This window comes from Psittacula echo, assembly GCF_963264785.1.
Source record: "Psittacula echo genome assembly, chromosome: Z".
In the NCBI taxonomy this organism is placed as follows: domain Eukaryota; kingdom Metazoa; phylum Chordata; class Aves; order Psittaciformes; family Psittacidae; genus Psittacula; species Psittacula echo.
This window is the reverse complement of record NC_137742.1, coordinates 13348254-13372746: the sequence shown is the minus strand read 5'-3', so window position 1 is coordinate 13372746 and position 24493 is coordinate 13348254. Positions and strand designations below refer to the sequence as shown.

Genomic DNA, 24493 nt, shown 5'->3' with positions numbered 1-24493 from the left:
CTTGGGTGACATGGTTTAGTGTGAGGTGTCCCTGCCCATGGCAAGGGGGTTGGAACTAGATGATCTTAAGGTCCTTTCCAACCCCAACTATTCTACGATTCTATGCAACTACTTCCACATAATCTACCCTGGAGCTTGAAAGCTTCAGATAAGGGTATTAATGGAGCACAGGTCTGATGTCCCTTAATTCTCTCTTGTAGGTGAAACTAATCCTTGTTTTAGTTAATCGACCTTCATGTATGATTAGAGGAGTCTCAGTCATCAACCACTGTGCTGTTGTCCGTAGTTGTCTTACGTGTCTCAGTCACAAGTGTGAAAGTACTGTAAAAGCTGTAACATTTCCTTACATACCTGATGTCCTAAGGTGCTAAAAAAAGGGATACAGGTTTCTGTTCATTTCTGCGGAATGACCCAAATATGAATTAAAGTTTCCTTCTTTGTTGTTGAGGACTTTTTCAGTAATATCTGACTTCAACCTTCCACTTCACACATGCAGTCCATGCTCAGTTCTCTCACCACAAGTTACCTCTGTTGCTAGCTTTGGATTTCCTAGTATTAGAGTTTGTATTCTGGTTTTTCTGTATTTATTTTTGTAAGTAGATTGTTAAATTTTTGAGAGCAAAGAAAAATTGAATGCTGTAAAATTACTTAAAGCAAGATAGCCATTATGCTAGCATGGAATTTTAGGAAATACATTTTAATTGCCATATATGGTGTCCTGGCTTCATCTGGGTTAGGGTTAATTTTCTGCCACAGCCAAAGCCTGAACATATGGGGACATTGCTGTATAGAGGAACATGAGTATATGTTCATATTCCCCAAGTATTATCTATGGATTACTGTTCTTAGTTTTGCTCATATAGTCCAGTTTGTATTCTGCTTTAACAGTCTTCCCAGAAGTACAGAAACACCAGCAAAAATACACTTACTGTAAATAGCTTGATGCTGCTGTGTTGCCTATTACCTGTGGGTAGTCCAAAAACCGTTCATAGCTCTTTCAAACTGCTTCAGGGCCTGCAGAAGCCCTTTTTGAGGCTGACAGCTAAACTGAGATTAAGGAAGATGCTCTCTATGAGGTATCTGATCCAGAATAACTCTGTCTAACTTCTTTTCAGCTTTATAAAGGGATGTTCGTACTTGCCTTAGTTCAGACATTCAGCTCAACTGACTTTGACAGCTGTTACTGTATTCTGGGATGTGGAGTATGACTGATGTGTACTCCCCATCCTTGAGGATTTCTGCAGCAAGTACCCAGCCTACAGAGATTACTCTTCCATTTTTTTGTGTCTTTCTGTTGCAGGGGTGCAGCGCCAAATTGCCCACTGCATGCAGAAGGGAAGCGGAGCCATCAAAAACTCCTTCTGTGACCCAGCAACACAGCCAAATGGACGACAAAAGAAGTGCTATGAGAAAGACTGTCCACCCAGGTGACAGATGCTGGGAGGGCTCTGGTAGTTTTAAATAGCAGCCTTATTCAAAAGAAAATGTTGTTTGTAGTACCAGGTTAGTGTGGTATCTATGGGTGAGAGCTCCCAACCATTTCAGACCAAGGCGGCAGCAACCCAGTAATGGACAAATGAGGAGTGAGCTGCTCTAAGAGGTTTCTCATGTAAGTTACTGAGCTGTCTGTGCTGAAAATGGCAGAGATTGCTCTCTCATCTGTATAGATAGTATTTTTGTTCAGTTTAAGTGCAGGTGTTCCTGAAAACTATATAAATTTTTTCTTATTTTAAAAATTGTATTCCTGTCTATGCTAAACTGATAAGGTATTTCTGTGTGTACCAAAAACTAACTTGCAGAGAGGGGGTTTTTTAAGCCTTTTGATGCTGTCTTTCAGTGGTTTTTAATACTCATTTGTCTGTTTTGTGAGGGAGGATGCTTGGAAATGTCCACTTCTGTAACTAAATATTATATGTTCTTTATTATTATTTGGCATCTTTTTATCATGTCCATCCTCATTTTTTCCTTTTAGCAAAGTGCAGCTTTCTTCATTCTTTGATCACACTGGAATCATGTTTCTATTCCTGTAAAATTATTTTAATTTGTTTTCATACCTGTTTTTTCTGTTCTACCATTTCAGCAAGTAGAGTGAGGAAGACTGACCACAGCAAACATTCCAGGTGATAGCAGAACTGTGGGCTTGTAAAATAGGCACAAGTTTATGGAATGAATCAATATTGGGTTTACTTTCATGCTTTAGGTACCAGAACATAGAATCATAGAATCATAGAATAGTTAGGGTTGGAAAGGACCTTAAGATCATCTAGTTCCAACCCCTCTGCCATGGGCAGGGACACCTCACAGTAAACCATGCCACCCAAGGCCTCATCCAACCTGGCCTTGAACACCGCCAAGGATGGAGCATTCACAACCTCCCTGGGCAACCCATTCCAGTGCCTCACCACCCTCACAGTAAAGAATTTCTTCCTTATATCCAATCTAAACTTCCCCTGTTTAAGTTTGAACCCATTACCCCTTGTCCTGTCACTACAATCCCTGATGAATAGTCCATCCCCAGCATCCTTGTAGGCCCCCTTCAGATACTGGAAGGCTGCAAAGAGGAACATCTTACTTAGTTCTTCCGTTGTCTTCAGAAATTGTTTATATGCTGTTTGCAATGGTATACAAGTCTTTCCCAAGTAATTCTAGTTAAATCAGTATCAAATAAAAGTCATTACAATGATTCCCTTACAGTGTGTTGTGTTACGTTTGCCAGCAATAAATTTCATGAAGCTTAAATGTAAAGAATTCTGCATGGATGTTGGTTTAATTAGTTGTTTCCAAGTCTTTTCTTAACAGAATATGATGCCTGCTCTTGGAATTGCATCTTTGCACTTGCAGCATCTATAAATGACTGTTAAAAGCATAAACTACCATCATTTCAGAATTCTTTGTAGATTGCTAGGAAATCAATTGATAGTAGATAAAATTATTAACTAGTTGACTAGCAAAGAGCTGAGGCTACCCACATACATGGGGGTGGTTTTTATTTATAGCAAGTATAAACTGTGCTGGTTATTCCAAAGTTCCAAATGAGCTCAATTTGTCCCATTTGTTCTAAGTGACTGCATTATTTAGAAAGTGCTCTTGTGAAGCTGCCGAAGACCAAGCGTTCTGTACAGAGGTGGCTAAATTCTGTGCTAGAGTTCAGGACAGTACTATTAAACACAACAATGGAGGGGACCCTTAGTTACTGCTGCAGCCACAGAACTCAAACTGTTAGATGATCTCGCACATCCCAGCGGTGAACCAGGTTCTTTGCGGAAGGATCTTATATAAAACAAGAAGGAAGTTCTCTTGCATAACCCTCCCTCCTATGATCTGCTAAATCCCACTGATGGAAAACACGCTGTAATGAGTATAGCTCATTAGTGAATATAGCCACTAAATCATAATTAGAATATTTATCAAACAGTAGCTACAGCCAAAGAATAGCATTACTATAATGTTTACGACTCTCACAAACCAGATCTTATCTCATTAATCCATTTCAGGAAGTTAATTGCAAACTCTTCAAGTGACAAATTTCTGAGAAGTTAAGTCTTAACATGCTTCTTTGTTAGCTGGTCTGCATTTATTTTTCACTCACTTTCTGCTAAAAGAAGATGGTGCGAAACAAATAAAATACTTAAAATGTCACAAAACACGCACATCACATGTTGTCTTGGAGCAAAACGAAGATGGCTGAACAGCTTAGAATTAAAATATCATACAACTGCTCAAGTAAAACTTAAGTGATATTGCTTAGCTAGAGTGCAATGAGATAGTAGTGTAAATGTATGCTTTTTTCATGTTATACTATGGAATATGGTTTCCAGTTACGTGTTTCTTTGGTAGGCAGGTTTTCAGCACCATGGGTATTAATAATAAAAATTAATAGATACTACTTAAAGAAAAAGAGTGAGATTCTAACTACTTATAGTGTTCTGAATAAAAGGTTTGCTCTCCCCTTAAAGAAAATTGTCTAGAGCATTTTTAAGCTGACTACCCACTTGAACAGAGTTACCATAAATAGATAATTTTACAAGTACTTGGGATCTTCTGGTTTTTATCTGCTGTTACTGTAATGTCCTGCTTCCAATAAACTCCAACAGCATAATGAGAATAGGAAATCTTGGTTCTATAATAATACACAGAGTGCAAATCAGTGCTGAGTTGGTATCTGCTGTGCCATAGTGAAGGCAAGCTTCCTTTAGGTGTGACACAATGCAGTGGGAGAGAGGGAACATTCAACCCAGTAGGCATGAATATAGCAAATTTGCTTCCAAAATCCCATGCTACTTTTTCAAAAGTTTCCACGCCTCATTCAGCACACATCATCTAGGTATAGAAGAGAACTGTATGGACAAGGATGTTGGGTCTTGGCTTAATTGTTACAGACCTTGGAAACTCAGCATGTGAAGAAAAGAGATAGGGATCATTTAAGGCAGCTGAATACCACCTGAAGAATCAGATTTTCTCCCTACCTTAGTTCCAAGCTGGACTGCAGAATAGCTGAGAACTCACAGCTGCAGCTGAAAACTAACTGAGGTTATTTTTAACATGTGCTTACACTTATTAATTACTCAAATCAAGCATTTTGCTCGCTTGTCTTTCCACTGTCTTTCCATGCTGTGGCTGCTTGTGGAGATAAGACAGTCCTGCCACTTTGCAGGGATCAGGTGATGAATTAATATGTAAGAAGCACTCAGTTGCAATGGTGGTAAATGCCATCAGAAACCAGGGTAGGAACAAGTGCAGGATGGCAGCTCTCACCAGGCTTTAGTTTCCACCAACTGTCACAGTCTCACCAAAATCAGCACAGCAATGCACTAGTTTTCTTCCCCATATCCTTTTCTTTGCCAAGTATTCCTCTATATGACTGGTCTAAAGAAAGCCTTGCTTATAACCTCCCCAAAGCTAAGTCTGTCCGGCAGTGGCCTCCTCTCTTTAGCTTACAGCTGGGAAATCATTTCAATTTAGAGCTTCCATGTTTGGATCTCAAATTGCCATGTCAATTCTGGAAGTGTGCTCAGCAGTGACCTCCACTTTTGGTTATGCCTTACATTGCAAGGGTATAGTAGAACCTCCAAGATAAATAGGATTAGCAAAGCAGGTGCTGCTCCCTTCTGTGTGGTCCAGGACCTGCTTTGGAGCATTGTGTATCAGGACAGACAAATGGATGGTAGATGTTCTACCAGCCATGCTTTGCCTTTTTTTGCCTTTGGTTGGGATGCTGCAGTTTGGAAATCCTCAGTGCAGGGGACCATGGAGAGACAAGAGTGCGTGTGCTTCCATGTTGAGTTTCTCGTGTTTGAGTGTTTAAGGCACATATATGTACCCTAGAATGGAAATGAGAAAATGCATCATCAAAAACTCCCATTAGTGATAACAATAAACTGTCAGTCAGAGCAAGTTTTTTGAAGTATGTATGGTAAACATGGTGTTGGACAATTAACTACTTGGCTCCACCAGTAGCATCTGTTACCTGCACTGAATGAGGAAGAACTCTATAGAAAAAGCCACATGACTAAATGTAATTTAAGACTAACCACTATAAAGGTGCAATAGGATAAAATCTTAACTCTGGGATTTCCTAACTTTGGAGCACCTTGCTTTCTTCAGTGACTTTAAAAATTGTTTTGTGTGTAATAGTTTATCAAGCACCATTACTGCTGATCAAGATAGGTTCTGTGGTGAGCTCTGATAATTTACTGTTAGGAGTTCTGTATTTAAACCTTAAATTATAAATAAACTCGAACCCTCACTTATAGCCATTTGAAAATGGTGAAGGAGAGGGTGTCAGCTTAGCATGTCTATAGACTGAAATACGTGATCTGGTTCCATTAAAATTAATAGGGCAATATCACATACTTCAAGTTGCATTTGTGCTGAAGTGTCAGTGATTTACGAGATACTAGAGTTTATGGAATTGGAAAGAAGATGCAAGAGATGAAAACAACCCTGAAATTACTTTATCCAGCTTGTGATAATACAGAATCATATAATCACAGAATAGTTAGGGTTGGAAAGGACCTTAAGATCATCTAGTTCCAAGCTCCCTGCCATGGGCAGGAACACCTCACATTAAACCATGCCACCAAAGGCTCTGCCCAACCTGGCCATGAACACTACCAGGGATGGAGCATTCACAACCTCACTGGGCAACCCATTCCAGTGCCTCACCACCCTCACAGTAAAGAATTTCTTCCTTATATCCAATCTAAACTTCCCCTGTTTAGTTTGAACCCATTACCCCTTGTCCTGTCACTACAGTCCCTGATGGATAGTCCCTCCCCAGCATCCTTATAGGCCCCCTTCAGATACTGGAAGGCTGCTCTGAGGTCTCCATGCACCCTCCTCTTCTCCAGGCTGAACAGCCCCAACTTTCTCAGCCTGTCTCCATACGGGAGGTGCTCCAGCTGCCTTATTATCCTCGTGGCCTCCTCTAGACTTGTTCCAACAGTTCCATGTCCTTTTTATGTTGAGGACACCAGAACTGCACACAATACTCCAAGTGAGGTCTCACAAGAGCAGAGTAGAGGGGCAGGATCACCTCCTTCGACCTGCTGGTCACGCTGCTCTTGATGCAGCCCAGGATACGGTTGCTTTCTGGGCTGCGAGCGCACACTGAAGCCGGCTCATGTTCATTTTCTCATCGACCAACACCCCCAAGTCCTTCTCTGCAGGGCTGCTCTGAATCTCTTCTCTGCCCAACCTGTAGCTGTGCCTGGGATTGCTCCAACCCAGGTGTAGGACCTTGCACTTGGCATGGTTAAACTTCATAAGGTTGGCATCAGCCCACCTCACAAGCGTGTTGAGGTCCCTCTGGATGGCATCCCTTCCCTCCAGTGTATCAACCGAACCACACAGCTTGGTGTCATCGGCAAACTTGCTGAGGGCGCACTGAATCCCACTATCCATGTCACCGACAAAGATGTTGAACAAGACTGGTCCCAGCACCCATCCCTGAGGGACACCACTCGTTACTGGTTTCCAACTGGATGTAATATGTATTATAATATATATTTCTCCTTTTTTATTGCTGTGTTTTGCTGAGGTGTGCTCACTTTTTAATGGCTTGTTAGTTTTCCTCTGTTGTTTAAAGAAGACTGGAAGATCAAGAAACAACTCAGAGAAAGGCAGAAGGAGAAAAATAATTTGTTCTTTTATTACAGCAATGTCCAGAGGCCTCAGCCAGGGTAGTGGTGGCAATGGGCTGCATTCTAGAGCATGTAGCAAAACAGTCTGTGCCCCAAAGGGCTTCTCGAGTAATTTAAAAGGAAATGTGGTACGTATACATAACTAAAGGGAAGGTTGGTAGGTGTAGGTACCTGGGAGAAGACCAGATGGTTGCACAAATGAGCTGTTTGCACAGCTTGATTTCTCTGAGGATTTTTTTTTAATGATTAGGAATAGATATCAGTGCCTTCCGCATTCATGACAGCTCATTTACAACTGAAGAATAAATCAATCAGGAAACAGAGAAGAAACATGGCAACTACAGAGGAAAGGGGAGAGGGATTGTCATCAAAGTGAAGAAAACAAAAACTGTTGTAAGACTGGATGCCAGACTTCATATTTATCAGAATGGGATTAATTTGCTCTAAGTTCATTGACTTTAAAAGGAAAAAAATACAATAGAATGGTTTTGGTTGTAAGCCAAAATCAATTTTTTCCGCCTTTCTGTCTAGAAAGGTGTTTTCTAAATATGTCCCTTTTTTTTGGTTTTTAGCATAAGGCTTCATCACGACCTGCTTAAAAACTCAAGAAAAAGTAATAATGTCTCAGAGCTTTTGTGGCTTAAAGTTACAGCTGGGCCAGGTTTTTTTATGGAGCAGCTGGAAGCTATGTTCATGCCTAGGACACTCTGAACTAGAAGGAAAAAGATTATTCTTGTTTGGTTTTGTTGTTTTTTATTCAAAGTATAAATCTTTATGCAAATGTCACAGTTATTGCCAGTTCTTCTCAAATAATATAAACCCATAAATTTTTGCTCTACTTTATTATCATGGAAGGATAGTTGATCCACTCTGGATCAGCATGAGAAGAAACAAGTGTATGAAGCTGTGAAAAGGTGAAGCTAAACTGAACATAAAGGGGATGACTCTTGTCAATAAGGTGTTTGGCAATGGAAAATACTGCAGTAGAGGAAACATCATTCATCTAGTGATAAATGTTAGACATAGCATGCTACAGAAGACCATCTTTAATCAGGAGAGAGGCTCATTTTTACTTCATGAAGGAGCAAAGTACAGAAAAGTACATCCTAATGCAGACCCGGAGGCTAAGCCCAGAGTGCAGCACTGCAGGGCACTGATCCCATGTGCGTGCACACAGCGTAGCTCTGACTAGCTTGCTTTTTGGGGTTGTGTGCCTTGCTGCTTCTCTTTCTGGAAGTAACACAGGACCAGTTTGAGCACTTGTGCAATACTGGCTGCATAGATATGTGTGAGGGGGCCACCTTCTTCCCCTCTGTGCTACCATTAAAGACCCTCCAGTGATTCTCATTTGTTAACTCTTTCTGTACTGAGGTAGCAATAATAAGCAGATAAACAATAGGATAGAGTAAACAGATTACTAAACTTGCTAGCAGTTCCTCAAATTTGGATTTGAAAGACCATCTACTCAGTGAATTCTTACACACTGTAAAAACATTATACTTGGTGCCTGCTTCTGTCTGAGAATCATCATCTTGCAGTGATTGGCTGGGACAAGTCAGATGGGAAAGCTCGCATGATCTGGACTTAATAGGAAAAGTTTACATCTGAACACAGAATATAAATTGCAGTTTGTTCTTGCAGTCTCTGACCTTTTCTATACTGTGCTTATGATGGATTGTTTTCTGGTGTTTCTTATCCCCTGTTTTTCAGATGGTGGGCAGGAGAATGGCAGAAATGTTCAACCACGTGTGGCCCAACCGGCCAGAAAAAGCGAACTGTTCTTTGCATCCAGACCGTGGGATCTGATGAGCAGGCACTGGCTGTCACAGAGTGCCAGCATCTGCTTAAACCAAAGACCCATCTGTCATGCAACAGAGATATCTTGTGCCCATCTGACTGGACAGTGAGCAACTGGACTGAGGTAAATTCATGTCAACTCTAACATTGAACATTTTTTGGTTTTTTGAGGGGTTTCTTTCAAAATTACTTATAGTCAGCAAAGAGGACCCAATGACCTGATCTCTGAGGCCCTTAGCAAGTGTGGCATGTTAACTGTTTCTAGGAATTTGGATTGCTGAGCTTTTCGGACTGTAGAACAGAACATGCTTGCACACTAAAAAGTCTGTGTACTACTCATTACTTCTGTGGACTAGATGGGGGGATTCTCTGTGTCATGTCTGTAGGCCTACAAAGAAGCATTTTTACATTCTTTACATTCATAACTCTTACATCCATAACTCTGCTGGTTTTGCCATAGCATGCAAGCTTTTTGATTCTAGTATTAATCTTAAGCCCTAATAATCATTAGAATGCCCATGTATCCTCAAGAGTTAATTAAATATTGTACAGTTATGTCACTAGAAACTGATGAAGTGCAGAATATGAGGCCATCAGAATGATGACTGTAATATACTACATTCATTTAAATATACTGCAACATATTTTGCAATGTCTATTAGTATTAGTGGGGAACACTTATTTGATGTGCTTTGTCACAGGTTTCAATTTGTGGAAGGGCCTCATGCTGGTATCTGCAGGGGTTTTATATGTTCACTTTCTGCTGAAGGCCAGGAGAGTTCAGGATCGCCAACATGTGGAGCAGGCTATGTCCCCATGAAAAATAAAAATGCACCAGGATATTTCTTCTGAAATGGGAACGAGTAGGGTTTGAGCCATGTGATATTTGGAATTATTTTATTCCGATTATGTATTGTAGTACAATGTGCTCATGGTTCACCTCACAAATAGGCAGTTTAGCTGTTAGTGTAGCTGACAGTCACAATAACAAATGCACAACAAATATTTTCCATTTCAGGTGTCAATAAAAATGAAGCTTACTGAGTTCTTCAAAACTTCCAAGACCAGTGATCTGGATGCAGGAGTCAAACCCACCATTAGCAAGTTTGACAAAAATACCCTATGTGGGGGGTTCTTTTGACTCTCTTGAGGGACGAGATGCCTTGCAGAAGGATCTAGATAGATCAGAGTATTGTGCAGTGATGAATGGGATGAAATTTAAGAAGTCCAAATGCTGCTTGCACCTAGGATGGAATAGTGCCAGGCATAAGCATAGATTAGGAGAGGAGTGTATGGAGAGCAGCCCTGCAGAAAGAGATCTGGGTGTGCCGGTCGGCAGCAGGCACTGTGTGAGTCAGGAGCGTGTCCCAAGAGGGTAAACCCCATCGGGGGTGCATGAGACACAGCATCACCAGCCGGTCAGCAGAGGTGATTCTCTCGCTGTATTCAGCATTGGTGCAGCCTCTCCTGGAGCACTGTGGGCAGTGCTGGGGCCCACCGTTAAAAAGGATGTGAAGGTCCTTGAATGTGTCCAGAGGAGGCAACAGAGAACAGGAAGAGGGAGGCACTGAGTTCTGCTGCCTGGTACCCAGTGACAGGACAGATGGGAATGGTTCAAAGCTGCGCCAGGAGAGGTTCAAACTGGACACTGGGAAGCATTTTTTTACCAAGAGGGTGGTCAAACACTGGAACAGGTTTCCTAGAGAGATGGACGATGCCCCAATCCTGTCAGTGTTTAAGGGGCATTTGGACAATGCCCTTAACAACAGGCTTTAACTTTTGGTCAGCCCTGAAGTGGTCAGGCACTCAGACTATATGATCATTGTAGGTCAGTTCCAACTGAAAATATTCAATTTCCTTTTTGAAAAATCCTCTCCCTTCTTTCTGCCAGCTCTGTTTTTGTTTTTGGGTTTGGTTTGTTTGGGGTTTTTTACCAAACTCACTGTTTTTGAAAGCAGGTTCAAATAATGAACTAGTAGAGATTTGTAATTAATTCAGTATTAATTCAGTTTATGCTGCTCACAAACCATCATCACTGAATGTTGATTGTTTTGTAAACTGAGTGGACACCATGTTTTAACTGCCTGTGAAAAAATAGACTTGGGATTACATGGCTAGCAGTACAATTATATAGAAGTGACACGCTATTACAGAATAGTGCCAGTGCTCCTGTGTCATTGGATTGTATTTGCAAGTTACTGACAAAAATGAATTTCTATTCCTATAGAAATTGGAGAGAGACTATAAGACAGACTATTTCACCTGCAGAAATTAAAGTATTGTCAGGAGACTTGTGACTGCAGAATGTTCTTCCTTGGTGAATGTACAGGGGAGATTTTATACAGGCATTACTTCCCTCTGCATTTATCTGGCGGCTAGAAAGTCTGTATTTTGTAAGCCGAATGTACTTGATTAGGCAGAAAATGAGGATAGAGTGTTGTAGCTATTCTGAAATACCTTTTTAGTACTTGGCCATAATCTAAAGCAGAGATTTTCAAAGCTAATTCTGGAAGGCAGTCATTACCCCAAAAAGTTAATGAGGTTGGATGTTCCTTTTAACTCACACAAATGCTAATCTAAGTCAACCAAGTGCCAAAGTCTGACAAGTGTGTTGTATTTCTGTGCAAGCAGCAACATAGTCAAATGCAGCTTATGTAAACTTGCATAGCTCTGAGTACTTTAATGTGCTATGCAGCTGAATGTGCAAGGCAGACAGAATAGGTAATGAACTTACCTACTCTAAGGTTACTTTGCTTTCTTCCCCACTCCTTTTGCTGCAGAGCTGATGTTATTTTACAAGTGTTAACAGCAGTGTCTCAATAAAACAAGGTCATTGGTGTTTCTACTGCCGTGTGACCTAGACTAGCTCTAGAAAGGGTTAGATATCCCAGGGGCTTTAAAATGCTGGCAGTAGGAGTATTCATCACTTCATCACTTAAGCACCTGGTTTAAGATAGCTGAATTAGGTGGTCAGGCTCCTTCACATCCTAGGAAGACTTCCTCCAGCCTGTTGCATATAACATCTCCAGTCAGCCAGCCTTAATACCTCAAACCAGAGAAGTATTCCCATTTAAATAGAAGCCAGATAGGGTAATTACTCTCAGTAGTCTATAATTTAGGAGAGATGTACTAGGAGCCCTGGCATCACGTGGTAGTTGCATTAAGACTGAATGAAAAATCCATTTCATAAAGTCAACAAAGATCTGTGAGTTGCCTGGATAGTCACAGCGGGTTTGTGGCACTTTTTGTAGCCAGCATTGAGCCAGTCAGGTATGGTTGGTATGATGGTATCATCAGGTATGATGGCAAGTTTTTAGTCTGTGTTTTATAACCCTGGTGGACAAGGTACTGGCTAAACAACTTTTGTGATTCACTGAAGGAATAAAATTCTAGCATATTACTTTCTTATTTTGTCCTTATTGTGTAGTCTTTTTTCACTGCTGTTTCCCCAAGGCAATGTTTACTGTTCTAAGTGTTTGGAAAGAGCTCCATGATAGAACATTACTAGAATAAAGGGCTTGTTCCTCAGGAAAAGCTTTGTTATTGATTATTCATAATGATGATTCTTAATTATAAACAGATGCCAACAGATACTTACTTTTATTGTTATGTGCAGAAGAATGAAGAGGGAAGATAGCAATAATTCTGTTTTGTTTGCAGTGCACAGTTACTTGTGGTGGTGGAATAAGGACTCGTAATGTCACTTGTGCCAAAAATAACAAAGAGCCTTGTGATACTTCCAAGAGACCAAACTCTAAAGCCTTGTGTGGTCTCCAGCAATGTCCTTCTGCTGGAAGATTTCTGATACCCCCACTGGCACCCAGAAGAGGAAAGATTACAATCAGGAAAACAACTGCTAAACCCAAAGAGACTCCTCCTCACAGAATACCCATACCAAGCCTGAGGTCCCATACAACAACAAAGGTACCCAGGCCTGAAAGTGTAACTCCCTGTTTGCCTACATCCTCTGGTTTAGGTAATGTCTCAGAAGAAGAAGGAACAGCCAACAGAACATTACAAAATAATTTTGCTGGACCAAGTGATGTTTACTATTATCCGGTTGTTTCTACTGGAAATAGTTCATACCAAAATACTACTTCATGGCCTTCTCATAAGAACTTAAGTACTGAAATTATAAAACATGTTCAGAATACTTCGGAAAGTGAGCCATTTTCTACTGTAGAGAGTGAGGTGCAAAGAAGTGAGGACACTCCCATCTCCTCTTTTACCAGTAATCCAGAAATAACTTCCAGTTATGATTATTTAACTGAAGAATCTGATGACATGGATGGGTCACCTGGAGGCAGTGAAAAACCAATTGATCTCCTTTACAGCACAGAACTCAATCCTGAAATCAGAACCGAGAGCACAACCCTGCATACTGTGTCTCCTGTCCTTCAAAATGAGAGTATGACTTCCCAGCCCCTGCCAGCATCTGCTCACCAAGACCCTTCTACTCTCCTTCCTGTTAGCAGAGCAGCACAAGGGTTGGCATTTCCAGCAACAGCAGATTATATCGGACTGCAAGTTGATGTGCCTGTTGTAGAAGTAATTAATCCACAAGCATCGGTTACAGTAACACCTACAGTGTTTGGTCACCTACCAAGAGATCAGACTGACAGCAGAGGAAAAACGAAGCTACCTGAAACTGTAACCACCAGCACACAGTCATCAGCTCTAGAGCCTGCTCTCAGGAACCAAAGTGCAACATCTGGGGGTATTTTAACCAATGTCAAAGGGAACAGTCACCTGATAACATCCAACAGTTTGCCTGGTGATGCCTACTGGGTGGTAGGCAACTGGAGTGAGGTAAGTTATTTTTAACTCATCAGAAGTGGAGGGTGTGAACTGCTGTCTGAACCACTGATGAGTAAATAAAGCTTCTTAGTTTGTTACAAGTATTTGAAAGGAGCATCATGCATTTTGATGCAATGCTTGTCATGAGATAAAAAAAAGAATGAAAGAATGGTCACTTGGATTATCTAATATTAGATTGCTTACACAGAATATGTCTGTGTTTATAGATTCTGCAAAACTATGCATAACTGGACACTGACATTTTCTCAGCTGAATGTTCCCAAGTCCATGGGGCCTGATGGACTTCATCCCAGAGTGCTGGAGGAGTTAGTGAATGTTATGGCAGGATCCCTCTTGACCATCTACCAAAGTTCTTGAGAGTCGGGAGAGGTTCCTGCTGACTGGAAGCTATCCAGTGTTACTCCAGTGTACAAAATCATACCTTTATCAGCAGTCCTGGTCTAGTGGGCAGGTCCCAGGGGATTGGAGGTTGGTCAATGTGATGCTTCTCTACAAAAAGGGCAGAAAGGAGGAGGCCTGACAGCCTGAGCTCAGTGCCAGGGAAGATCATGGACCAGATGATCCTAAGTGAGATCATAAAGCACATGGGGGAAAATGGGGGGATCAGGCCCAGTCAGCATAGGTTCACGAAGGGTGGGTCCTGCTTGACCAACCTGATCTCGTTCTACAACAAGGTGATCCACCTGGTTGAGGCAGAAAGGCTGTGGACTATTTGGACTTAAGTAAAGCATCTGACACTGTTTCCCACAGTATTCTCCTGGAGAAACTGGCTGCTCATGGCCTGGGTAGGAGGATTCCTTGCTGGGTTGGAAACTGTCTGAATGGCAGAGCCCAAAGAGTGATGGTGAATGGTGTCACATCTAGTTGGCAATCTGTCACTAGTGGTGTCCCTTAGGGCCTGGTGTTAGGGCCAGTATTGTTTAATATCTTCATTGATGATCCAGATGAGGGGATTGAGTGCACCCTCAGTAAACTTGCAGATGACACCAAGCTGGGTTGGAGTGTTGATCTGCTGGAGGGTAGGAAGATCTGCAGAAACCTCTGGACAGGCTGGATCCGTGGGCTGTGGCCAATGGGATGAGGTTCAACAAGTCAAAGTGCCAGGTCCTGCACTTGGGCCACAACAACCCCATGCAACGCTCCAGGCTTGGGGAAGAGTGGCTGGAAAACTGCTTGGTGGAAGAGGGCCTGGGCGTGCTGATTGATGGAGCTGAACATGAGCAGCTTCTGCCCAGGCAGCCAAGAAGGCCAAACGGCATCCTGGCCTGTACCAGCAATAACGTGGCTTCCTAGAGAGGTGGTCAATGCTCCAAGCCTGTCTGTGTTTCAGAGTCGTTTTGACAATGCCCTTAATAATGGGCTTTAACTTTCAGTCAGCCCTAAAGTGGTCAGGCAGTTGGACTATAGGATTGTTGTAGATCTCTTCTAACTGAAAGAAAAACCTCTATTCTGTTCACAGTATCACAGTATCACAGTATGTTAGAGATTGGAAGGGACCTCAAAAGATCATCTAGTCCAATCCCCCTGCCGGAGCAGGAATACCTAGATAAGGTTACACAGGAATGTGTCCAGGCGGGTTTTGAATGTCTCCAGAGAAGGAGACTCCACAACCCCCCTGGGCAGCCTGTTCCAGTGTTCCGTCACCCTCACTGAGAAGAAGTTTCTTCTCAAGTTTAAGTGGAACCTCTTGTGTTCCAGTTTATACCCATTACCCCTTGTCCTATCATTGTTTGCCATTGAGAAGAGCCTGGCTCTATCCTCGTGACACTCCCCCTTTATATATTTATATACACTAATAAGGTCCCCCCGCAGTCTCCTCTTCTCCAAACTATAGAGACCCAGCTCCCTCAGCCTTTCCTCATAAGGGAGATGCTCCACTCCCTTAATCATCTTAGTTGCCCTGCGCTGGACTCTCTCCAGCAGGTCCCTGTCCTTCTTGAACTGAGGGGCCCAGAACTGGACACAATATTCCAGATGCGGTCTCACCAGGGCAGAGTAGAGGGGAAGGAGGACCTCTCTCGACCTACTGACCACCCCCCTTCTAATACACCCCAGGATGCCATTGGCCTTCTTGGCCACAAGGGCACAGTGTTGGCTCATGGTCATCCTGCCATCCACTAGGACCCCCAGGTCCCTCTCCCCTACACTACTCTCTAACAGGTCATTCCCCAACCTATATTGGAACCTGGGGTTGTTCCTGCCCAGATGCAGGACTCTACACTTTCCCTTGTTATATTTCATCAAGTTATTCCCTGCCCAACTCTCCAGCCTGTCCAGGTCCCGCTGGATGGCAGCACAGCCTTCTGGCGTGTAAGCCACTCCTCCCAGCTTAGTGTCATCAGCAAACTTGCTGATAGTACACTCAATTCCCTCATCTAAATCATTGATGAATATATTAAATAATACTGGTCCCAGTACTGACCCTTGAGGCACTCCACTAGATACAGGCCTCCAACTAGACTCCGCCCCATAGACTACAACTCTCTGGCTTCTGTCCTTCAGCCAGTTTGCAGTCCACCTCACTACCTGATCATCCAGACCACACTTCCTCCGTTTAGCTATGAGGATGCTGTGGGAGACTGTGTCAAATGCTTTGCTGAAGTCAAGGTAGACCACATCCACCGCTCTGCCATCATCCATCCACCGTGTTATTTCCTCATAAAAGGCTATGAGGTTGGTCAAGCAGGACTTCCCCTTGGTAAAGCCATGTTGACTGCCCCTCATAACCCTCTTATCCTTGACATGCCTTAAGATGGCATCAAGGATAAGGTGTTCCATCAGTTTCCCAGGGATGGAGGTGAGGCTGACTGGTCTATAGTTACCCGGGTCCTCCTTCTTGCCCTTTTTGAAGACTGGAGTGACATTTGCTTTCCTCCAGTCCTCAGGCACCTCTCCCGTTTCCCAAGACTTGGTAAAGATGATGGAGAGTGGTCTAGCAATGACTTCCGCCAGTTCCCTCAGCACCCGGGGGTGCATCCCATCTGGACCCATGGATTTATGGATGCTCAGATTGCTCAACTGGTCCCTAACCCATTACTCATTGACTAAGGCAAACTGCTCCAGTGACCTGACTTCATCTGAGGTCTCAGGAGTACAGGGCTCTTCAGGACTGCCTCCAGCAGAGTAGACAGAGACAAAGAAGGCATTCAGTAACTCTGCCATCTCTGTATCTTCTGTCACCAGGGCACCCATCCCGTTCACCAGTGGGCCAAGCTTGCCTCTGGTGTTAGTTTTATCAGCCATGTATTTGAAAAAGCTCTTTCTGCAGTCCTTGACCCCTCTTGCCAGATTTAATTCTAAGGAGGCCTTAGCCATCCTAGCTGCCTTCCTACATCCTCTAGCAGCAGCCTTATATTCCTCCCAAGTGGCCACCCCCTCCTTCCATGACCTGTAAACTCTCCTCTTCCACTTGAGCATACCCAGCAGTTCCTTATTTAGCCACGCAGGTCTCCTGGCCCTCTTCCTTGACTTCCTACGTGTCGGGATGCTCTGCTCTTGAGCTCGGAATAAGCAATTCTTGAATGTCAACCAACTATCTTGGGCCCCTTTACCTTCAAGCAGCCTTGGCCATGGGATTTCCCCTAGCAATTGCTTGAAAAGGCCAAAGTTTGCCCTGCTAAAGTCCAGGGTTGCAATTCTACTTGCTATTGTACTGGTCCTACCACTCAAGATCCTGAATTCCACCATCTCGTGGTCGCTGCAACCAAGGCAGCCCTCAACCTTTACTGCTTCGACCAGCCCCTCCTTGTTAGTGAGGATGAGATCCAGCAGCGCTCCTCTCCTGGTTGGCTGATCCACCATTTGCATGAGGAAGTTATCATCCATACACTGGAGGAACCTCCTGGACTGTGGCTGGGTTGCTGAGTAGTCCTTCCAGCAAACATCAGGGAAATTAAAATCCCCCACGACGACCACGTCCTGTGACTGTGAGGCTGCTCTCAGCTGCTTGTAGAAGGCCTCGTCAACTTCCTCACCCTGATCTGGTGGCCTGTAACAGACACCCACAACAGTATCGCCCCTGCCAGCCTGCCCCTTAATTCTCACCCACAGACTCTCAACTCGCTCATCCCCTGTCCCTGGACAGAGCTCAGTACATTGCAGCTGCTCTCGCACATAAAGAGCAACCCCACCACCCCGCCTGGCTTGCCTGTCTTTCCTGAAAACGACATAGCCCTCCATGAGTATATTCCAGTCATAGTCATGGAGAGCTATGTCCTTTTCTCAATGTCCTATGTTTCTCTATGTCCTGTTCTCAAGCTTTCCAGAGACATGACGTTCAGGTTTGTCTATAACCAGAAATACCTCAAGGGTTTCGTTTTAGAGCACAGCAAAATATTAAGCAATTAGATGAATCCTGGAGACACTAAATGAATATGTGTGTATTTCCAAATAAGTATATAACACGAGTCAGCTGTAGACGTGCTTTTATGTTGTAGCCTTCAGTTACATACAATTTCCGTCTAAATTATGTCTGTTTTCAAACTTACTATGTGACCAGGGTCATGTAGATAAGTTAGCTATATTACTGTGTAACACACATCAATACCATGGATACTTACACATATTTTCAGTTGTCTATTAACAGATTATTGTGGTGCATTTCTGTCACATCCCACTGTCACTGTTTGTATCCATGGTTAGCAAATGCCTTTCTAAACTCAGAGCAGTATTCAGCCTCATAAAACCAGTTTGAATCTACAAAGCAAATATAAGAGTATTAGTCCAAAGTTAAACCAGTATATCCAGGGTTCGTAATTTGTCCAGCAGATGTACATGGGAGACATTGTAATGTGGAGTTCTACAGCTTTGTTTGAAGTTTAGGTGATTGCATATTGGAGCTGTTTTGTAGTAGTGGCAACATAAAATTAGAAGTGTATAATTCAGAAATGCTATAGTCTGTCCTAGTGATATTTTATCTCCATTAAAAATACATTCCTTACATATAACCAACATCCTTTGTACTCTAAATGAAGATTCTATTTTTTACGTGCAGGTCACAGACGATGTCTTCCTAATAACTGTGTTGGGGACTGATTTCTAAACAAAACAATCTGATACTTTTTAGATTTTTCTATACATTCCTAAGTATTTCCAGTATTTTCTAAATATCTGGTGGTTTTGTTGTTCTCTTATGGACTTGCTTCAGTTTCATCATATATTTCTTCGTAAATGATGTTCATCATGGCCCCAGCTGGTATCTGGCAAATAAAATGGAATAATTTATATCATTTTATTTATGACCCTCTTTGTGAATGATGGGATCAGATTTGTCTTGTTTTGTAACTGTCATACTTTTGATTTATTCAATTTGTGGTCCATTGTAAACCCTGTGTTCCGTAATGCAATATTTCTAGATCAGCAGATGTTCTGAGATTTGTTTGGGATGTGTGTAAACGTGTGCCTCTGTGTGTGTGTGTGTGTGTATGTATGTATAAAAGGTTCTCACTACATGGAGTATTTTGCACATGTTTTTGAACTTCAGGTTAGTGTTTTCTTACAATTTTTAACTTCAGATTGTGTCCTCCAACATTCCTGCCAACTCTTCCAGCTTGGCATCATCTGCAAATGTTTTAAGTGCATGCTGTCTTTCATTAAACTAGTGAGTGTCAACACTGAAGAGAGCTTGGCTCTGAACAGAGCCCTGCAGGACCTTTTCAGTTTTACACTGAATCACCAAAGACCACTTCATTACAGTTTTTCAGTTGTCTGCGCTCCAATTTAGAAATTATTTCACCTAGACCATATTTCCAACATTTGCTAAAGAATGCTGTATGTGATCCTGTCAAAATGCGTCACATCATCTGTCTCTCCATTTTCATTAAGCCAGGTACCCCTGTCAGAGAATGATATTGAATTGAATATTTTGTGCTACATAGGTACATGTGGGCTGTTTTACTGCTTTATCTTCTTTGTTAGTATTTACTATTTTGATCTCTTCCATATCCTCTTGTGAAGTAAAGTTAGATAAAGTGTTGCATTAGGCCATAGATCTGACTTTTTCTCTTCCTAAAGAGAACTTGACAAGTATCCTAAAGATAACTTGAAATATGTTCTTCTCTAATCCTCTGGGACTTTTCCAAACTATTTTAAAAAATAATTCTGAACAGTTCAAAGATTATTCAAGAACACTTGTGAATAATGAGGTAACATCAATACATTCGGTTTCACAGAACTGATTAAATCAATTTGAGGATCCTTAATGGATCTAACCTGACTCATCTTTAATGTTTTGGTAATCTTTTGCTATTCTCATTCAAGCTATTCTTTTTTTGTTTCCTTAAAATTAACTTTGTGTGAAGCCTGGCACATTTAACTTTTTTTTTTTCTTTTTTTTTTCTTTCCCCCAACTTTGAAGAAGAAAAGGTGGTGAAAAGGAGAATTTGTGGAAGCTCTGTCTTTGGAGATACCGTGAAACCATCTGGACATTGTCCTGAGTAGGGCAAAAGAGTGCCAATGACACTAGTGCTTCTGTGTGTAACTCTTAACTTCCTTCCTACTACTTTCCCAAGTCATTCTGGGCTGTTACTTTTCCATTTCTAAGAGTTATCTGGGTATCAAATATACCCCATGACCACCATATCTGCTCATTCTGCACCTCTCTTACTAGTCATAGAAAGTCCCCTGCACTTCCTCCTTCCATAATAGGCATCTACTGTGACAAGAAGTAGTCTTGATTCCTGAATGACAAAGGGAAAAGCAGAAAGTCTTCCTGAACTTCAGAGTGATTGGTCTTTATGTGACATGAAACAATGGTCAAGAAAGCTAAAGCTTTCTCCCAGTACTATTTGCAACATCGTGTCTTTCTGTCTTGGCTCTGAATCTTCTCACAGCAATTTTTGAAAGAACCCTGCTGTATTTCGCCTCCCTCAGACTAGAACATAAATCTTTGTAAACAGGATCTGCCCAACATCATCCCTGAACCTATCTTTGTTCTTCTCAGGAACGCTCAGAATGGGGCTTTGGTCAAAGACTAAGCAGCCCTTCAATAAAGAACGTGGTGTTTTCAGACTCATACAGCGCGACTGGGGGGAGCCAGCAAACAGTCAGCAACCAAGACAAGGACAGTCAATCCTCCTGAACAAACAAGTTGTCTTGGATAGATATGTGACTATGCAAATCTGAACAGTGGTACACAGTCCACTTCAACAGGATCTTTGTGGCCTCTTGGACAGATATCCCAGGAGTCTCAGAAGCTGGAGATGGCATGCTGCAGAGACCTTGCAGATTCACTCTCTTCATAATGTGCAATTTTCCCAAAGTTCCTTGTTGTGACCATTAGCGTTTTTTCATTTCTTTGATTGAATCTGGTAACAGTTCCACATCTTCAGCGTTTCAGTTGTCTGGTCTTTTTTTCTCTGCCTTAACTTTAGCTTAGCTTTCGTTATCTTTCCAAGACCACTTACTCAGTTTGCCTATTTAACTCTCCCACGAATGCGTAGGGACTTCAAACCACACAATAGCAGTTGCTGTCTTTATCATTTTGCTGACTTAAACCAAGATTATTTATGCTGTTTCTCATGCCAGCTACAGGCTGCTTGGTGCATGTTGGATTTGACTGTGTGTGTATAGCTCACTGCCCCTCCCTTTTAAAGGTAAATGGGTATTTCCAGCCACTTTTCACCCCTTCCTGCTTCAGAATAAAATGATAGTGACTTTTTTTGTGAACTCTTGGGATCCGGATTGGCATGATCAATGTTCTCTTACCTCAGCCACTAAAACCCTCCCAAATGTTGGAAACACCCGCTCTTGGAACTCATTTCAAAAATCCTTTTCCTGCACAGTTTTTGCAAAAGCCTCATACAATTTATTTCAGATTTTCAGCATCCTGCACTCCATTTGCTGGATGTCTCATCAGCAGTACTGGGGGTAGAGAGGTAACAGTGCTGAAGGTTGGATGCAATGACATTTTATACTGGATCCCCAAAGTCAGCAGAAGGAAACAATGGAACAGCTGGTATGGATTTAGAGGGTCTCAGTCAGCATGAGTTTGCCAAAGAAGAGCAGTGTATGGTATAAATTAGAATTTGTATTGTCTTAACAAAGCAACAGAACCTGAAGTAAGACTTAGGAGAATTTGAAATCTTCCTTTGAGTATCTCAGATAAGCTAGGCCATCTAAAATTGCTCTAAATACTTATATTGATTGATTAATCCTGGTTGTTTCCATAATGATTCACTAATGCTGCGTTTGCCCCTGGGCTTTCCTCTCACCTGTGTGCAGTGCTCTACCACGTGTGGAATGGGGGCTTTCTGGAGACACGTGGAGTGTAGCAGCAGGAACACATCTCACTGTCGGCACACGAAAAAGCCTGATCCTGCAAGGAAATGTTATCTCCGCCCATGCGCTAGCTGGAAGACAGGAAATTGGAGCAAGGTAACTTCATTCAGAGCTGTGTGTGAACAGTAAGATTGCTAATTCAAAGAGTAGCGAGTTCAAAATACTTCATTTTAAAAATAATTATTTACTCAGTGAATGCATGCGTGATTCCCAGATGACCATTCAGCACTAATTTGCTAATTTCCTGAATAAGCTATTTATGGAAACGCATCTCCTGTGACTTATGTTCTTCCTGTGTAGGGGTCAGGCTCATTAACTCTTTCATCTAGAGCTGAAGCAGGGCTCACTGTCCATGTTCTGTGGAGATCCTAGGTCAAAGCTGTAGATGTTTGCATATGGCATCTTTTTGATCTCTGCCTCAAGAGGCATGTCCTAATTTTAAGAAGCAAGTGGAAATTTGGGAGAGGGTGTTAATATGTTCCTGTTCACCCTTGCCACCATGTATTATCTCTTATGCAACATGATCTTTTCCCCATTCATGTAACTTCCAAGTTTTATGTTGCAAAACCTAAAGAAAAATGTACTGAGGAGAATGCCTGCCATGACTAGGGTCTTACTTGGTCCTTGTTATGTAGACAGGCGAGGTCAAGAGAGAAAATAGTGTCAAGGTAGTAAGTGGAACCCAAGGAGTTGCATTTGAGTTCTTTTTTCGTATTATGAGATGTGCGATGAGCATCTGGAAGGGCTTCAGTGACTTCTTGAAGCTTGTTACATTTTTGTCTTCATGCTGTCTAAAGCTGGAGCTTCAAACATTGAGTTATTTTTCAAGACTCAGAAGAGAAAAACTATTAAAATTTGATTTGCAGTAACATTGATTTAATAAAATAAAAAATAGATCTCTCAGACTTCGTCAATATGTATGATTTTGCAGATAGCATTGTTTCCATTGGGCTACAGGGCAGATTCATACAAAGAAAAGGTTACAGTTACAGAACTTGTGTTGTATAATTGAGCTGTTTGACATAGAATTGATTTGTATGTGAAACACATGCCATTTTAGAAAGTCCATGAAAGGCCAAGGCATTGTGTAACCACTTCAAGCATTTGAAACTCATTTAAAATGATACGTAGACATCTGCAGTTCCAGTTGCAATAGGTCACTTTTTCTTTATAAATGTTACTGCTCTTTCAACAAGTGGATGCTAGTTACGTCACAGAAAGTAGCAAGAAATCAGGTTTAATGATAAAATACTACAGGAAACAAATGTTCTAAAGTGTCAATCCGATCGTGAGGCCAGTTTGAGACAAAAGGCTTTTCTTTGCAGATTTCTATTGCGTTAGCCACCCCTATTTCCCAGCAATTGAATTATACAAACCTAATCACAATTTCATATATAAAAACTGCTATTTTTTTTTTTTTTTGCTTTTGCATGTGGCAATTATTTTTCTTGTAACTTGTTTCAAACATTTTTAAGGCACCTTATCACAAGAAGATGGCTGTATTCCCCTACTAGTGTAGTTGAGTCTTCTTCGTTCCTTTACTCTCATCTAATTCTTTCCCTCCCCTAAAAGAAAGGTGTTCGAGACTAGGTCTTAATGTCTGAATTTAACACCAAATGTATTTTGCACATTTTGGGGCTATGTGCTCAGTTTCTTGCACAGTTACTTCTGTTTCTATCCAGAGAAACAGAAACTTGTGTGAACAACAGTCTGAACTCCCCTTTCAAGCATCCTTTAGGTTCCAGGAAAGTATTATGTTCAATTTCCTTGTTCAACTGAAGAATGCTTATTTATGTAGAAGACAACAGCATCAATTGTTGTATTGCATGGCAATAAAGATGAAAACTGAAAGTGTTATAGGCAGAATTTGCTTTAATTCTGAATGAAAACAAGAATAATATGTATTAATCCCCATCTTTGGGGCAGCAAATTCAGTTCTTTCTCAGTATCAGGGCAGGTTCTGTGCTTTGATATCTGGGGACAGAACCTGGTGCTGCTGCATGAGGCTTTGGGGTAAGCTCTGAGGAGAAATAGGAGGCTGGTAGGGCTCTCTTGGCCCGTCTTCAAGTTGAGAAGCGATTTCACAGGCTGTGAGTGGGGCTCAGGGTGTCTCTCTCTTCTCACCCAGGCTGCACTTGGATTATGGATACTCCGTGTAACAGCAAGGAAGGTGAGGGTGGGAACCCCAGCTGTGGGATGAGTCCATTGCTTTTAGTGGTATCAGCAGCAGCTCAAGTCTGTGGGCTAAGACAAGTAGTTTTGCCAGCCTGAGTTACCTGATGCCATGGACACCTATGTCTTCCATTGGCTGTATGAGAATCAACTCAGGCAACTGTGCCTCTTCCCTCATTCTCTCCATCCCTGAGAAACAGCTAAACTGACAATTTCTGTGCATACAGGATTCATTTTTTGTATTTACTGTATTATGACTCTTCCACAATGACATATTTTGAAATAGC

General features: G+C 42.0%; 1 protein-coding gene across 1 annotated transcript in view; it reads left to right on the top strand.

The window, feature by feature from the left end:
- Positions 1 to 24493, top strand: part of ADAMTS12 (ADAM metallopeptidase with thrombospondin type 1 motif 12) — a gene marked incomplete at its 3' end in the record, with an annotated part of 162945 nt that overhangs the window by 131465 nt on the left and 6987 nt on the right. The window contains exons 17-20 of the mRNA XM_080638717.1: positions 1301 to 1427; positions 8853 to 9063; positions 12600 to 13748; positions 21978 to 22130. Of these exons, the coding sequence (XP_080494843.1) occupies positions 1301 to 1427; positions 8853 to 9063; positions 12600 to 13748; positions 21978 to 22130 (1640 nt within the window). The remainder of the gene's footprint in view (positions 1 to 1300; positions 1428 to 8852; positions 9064 to 12599; positions 13749 to 21977; positions 22131 to 24493) is intronic.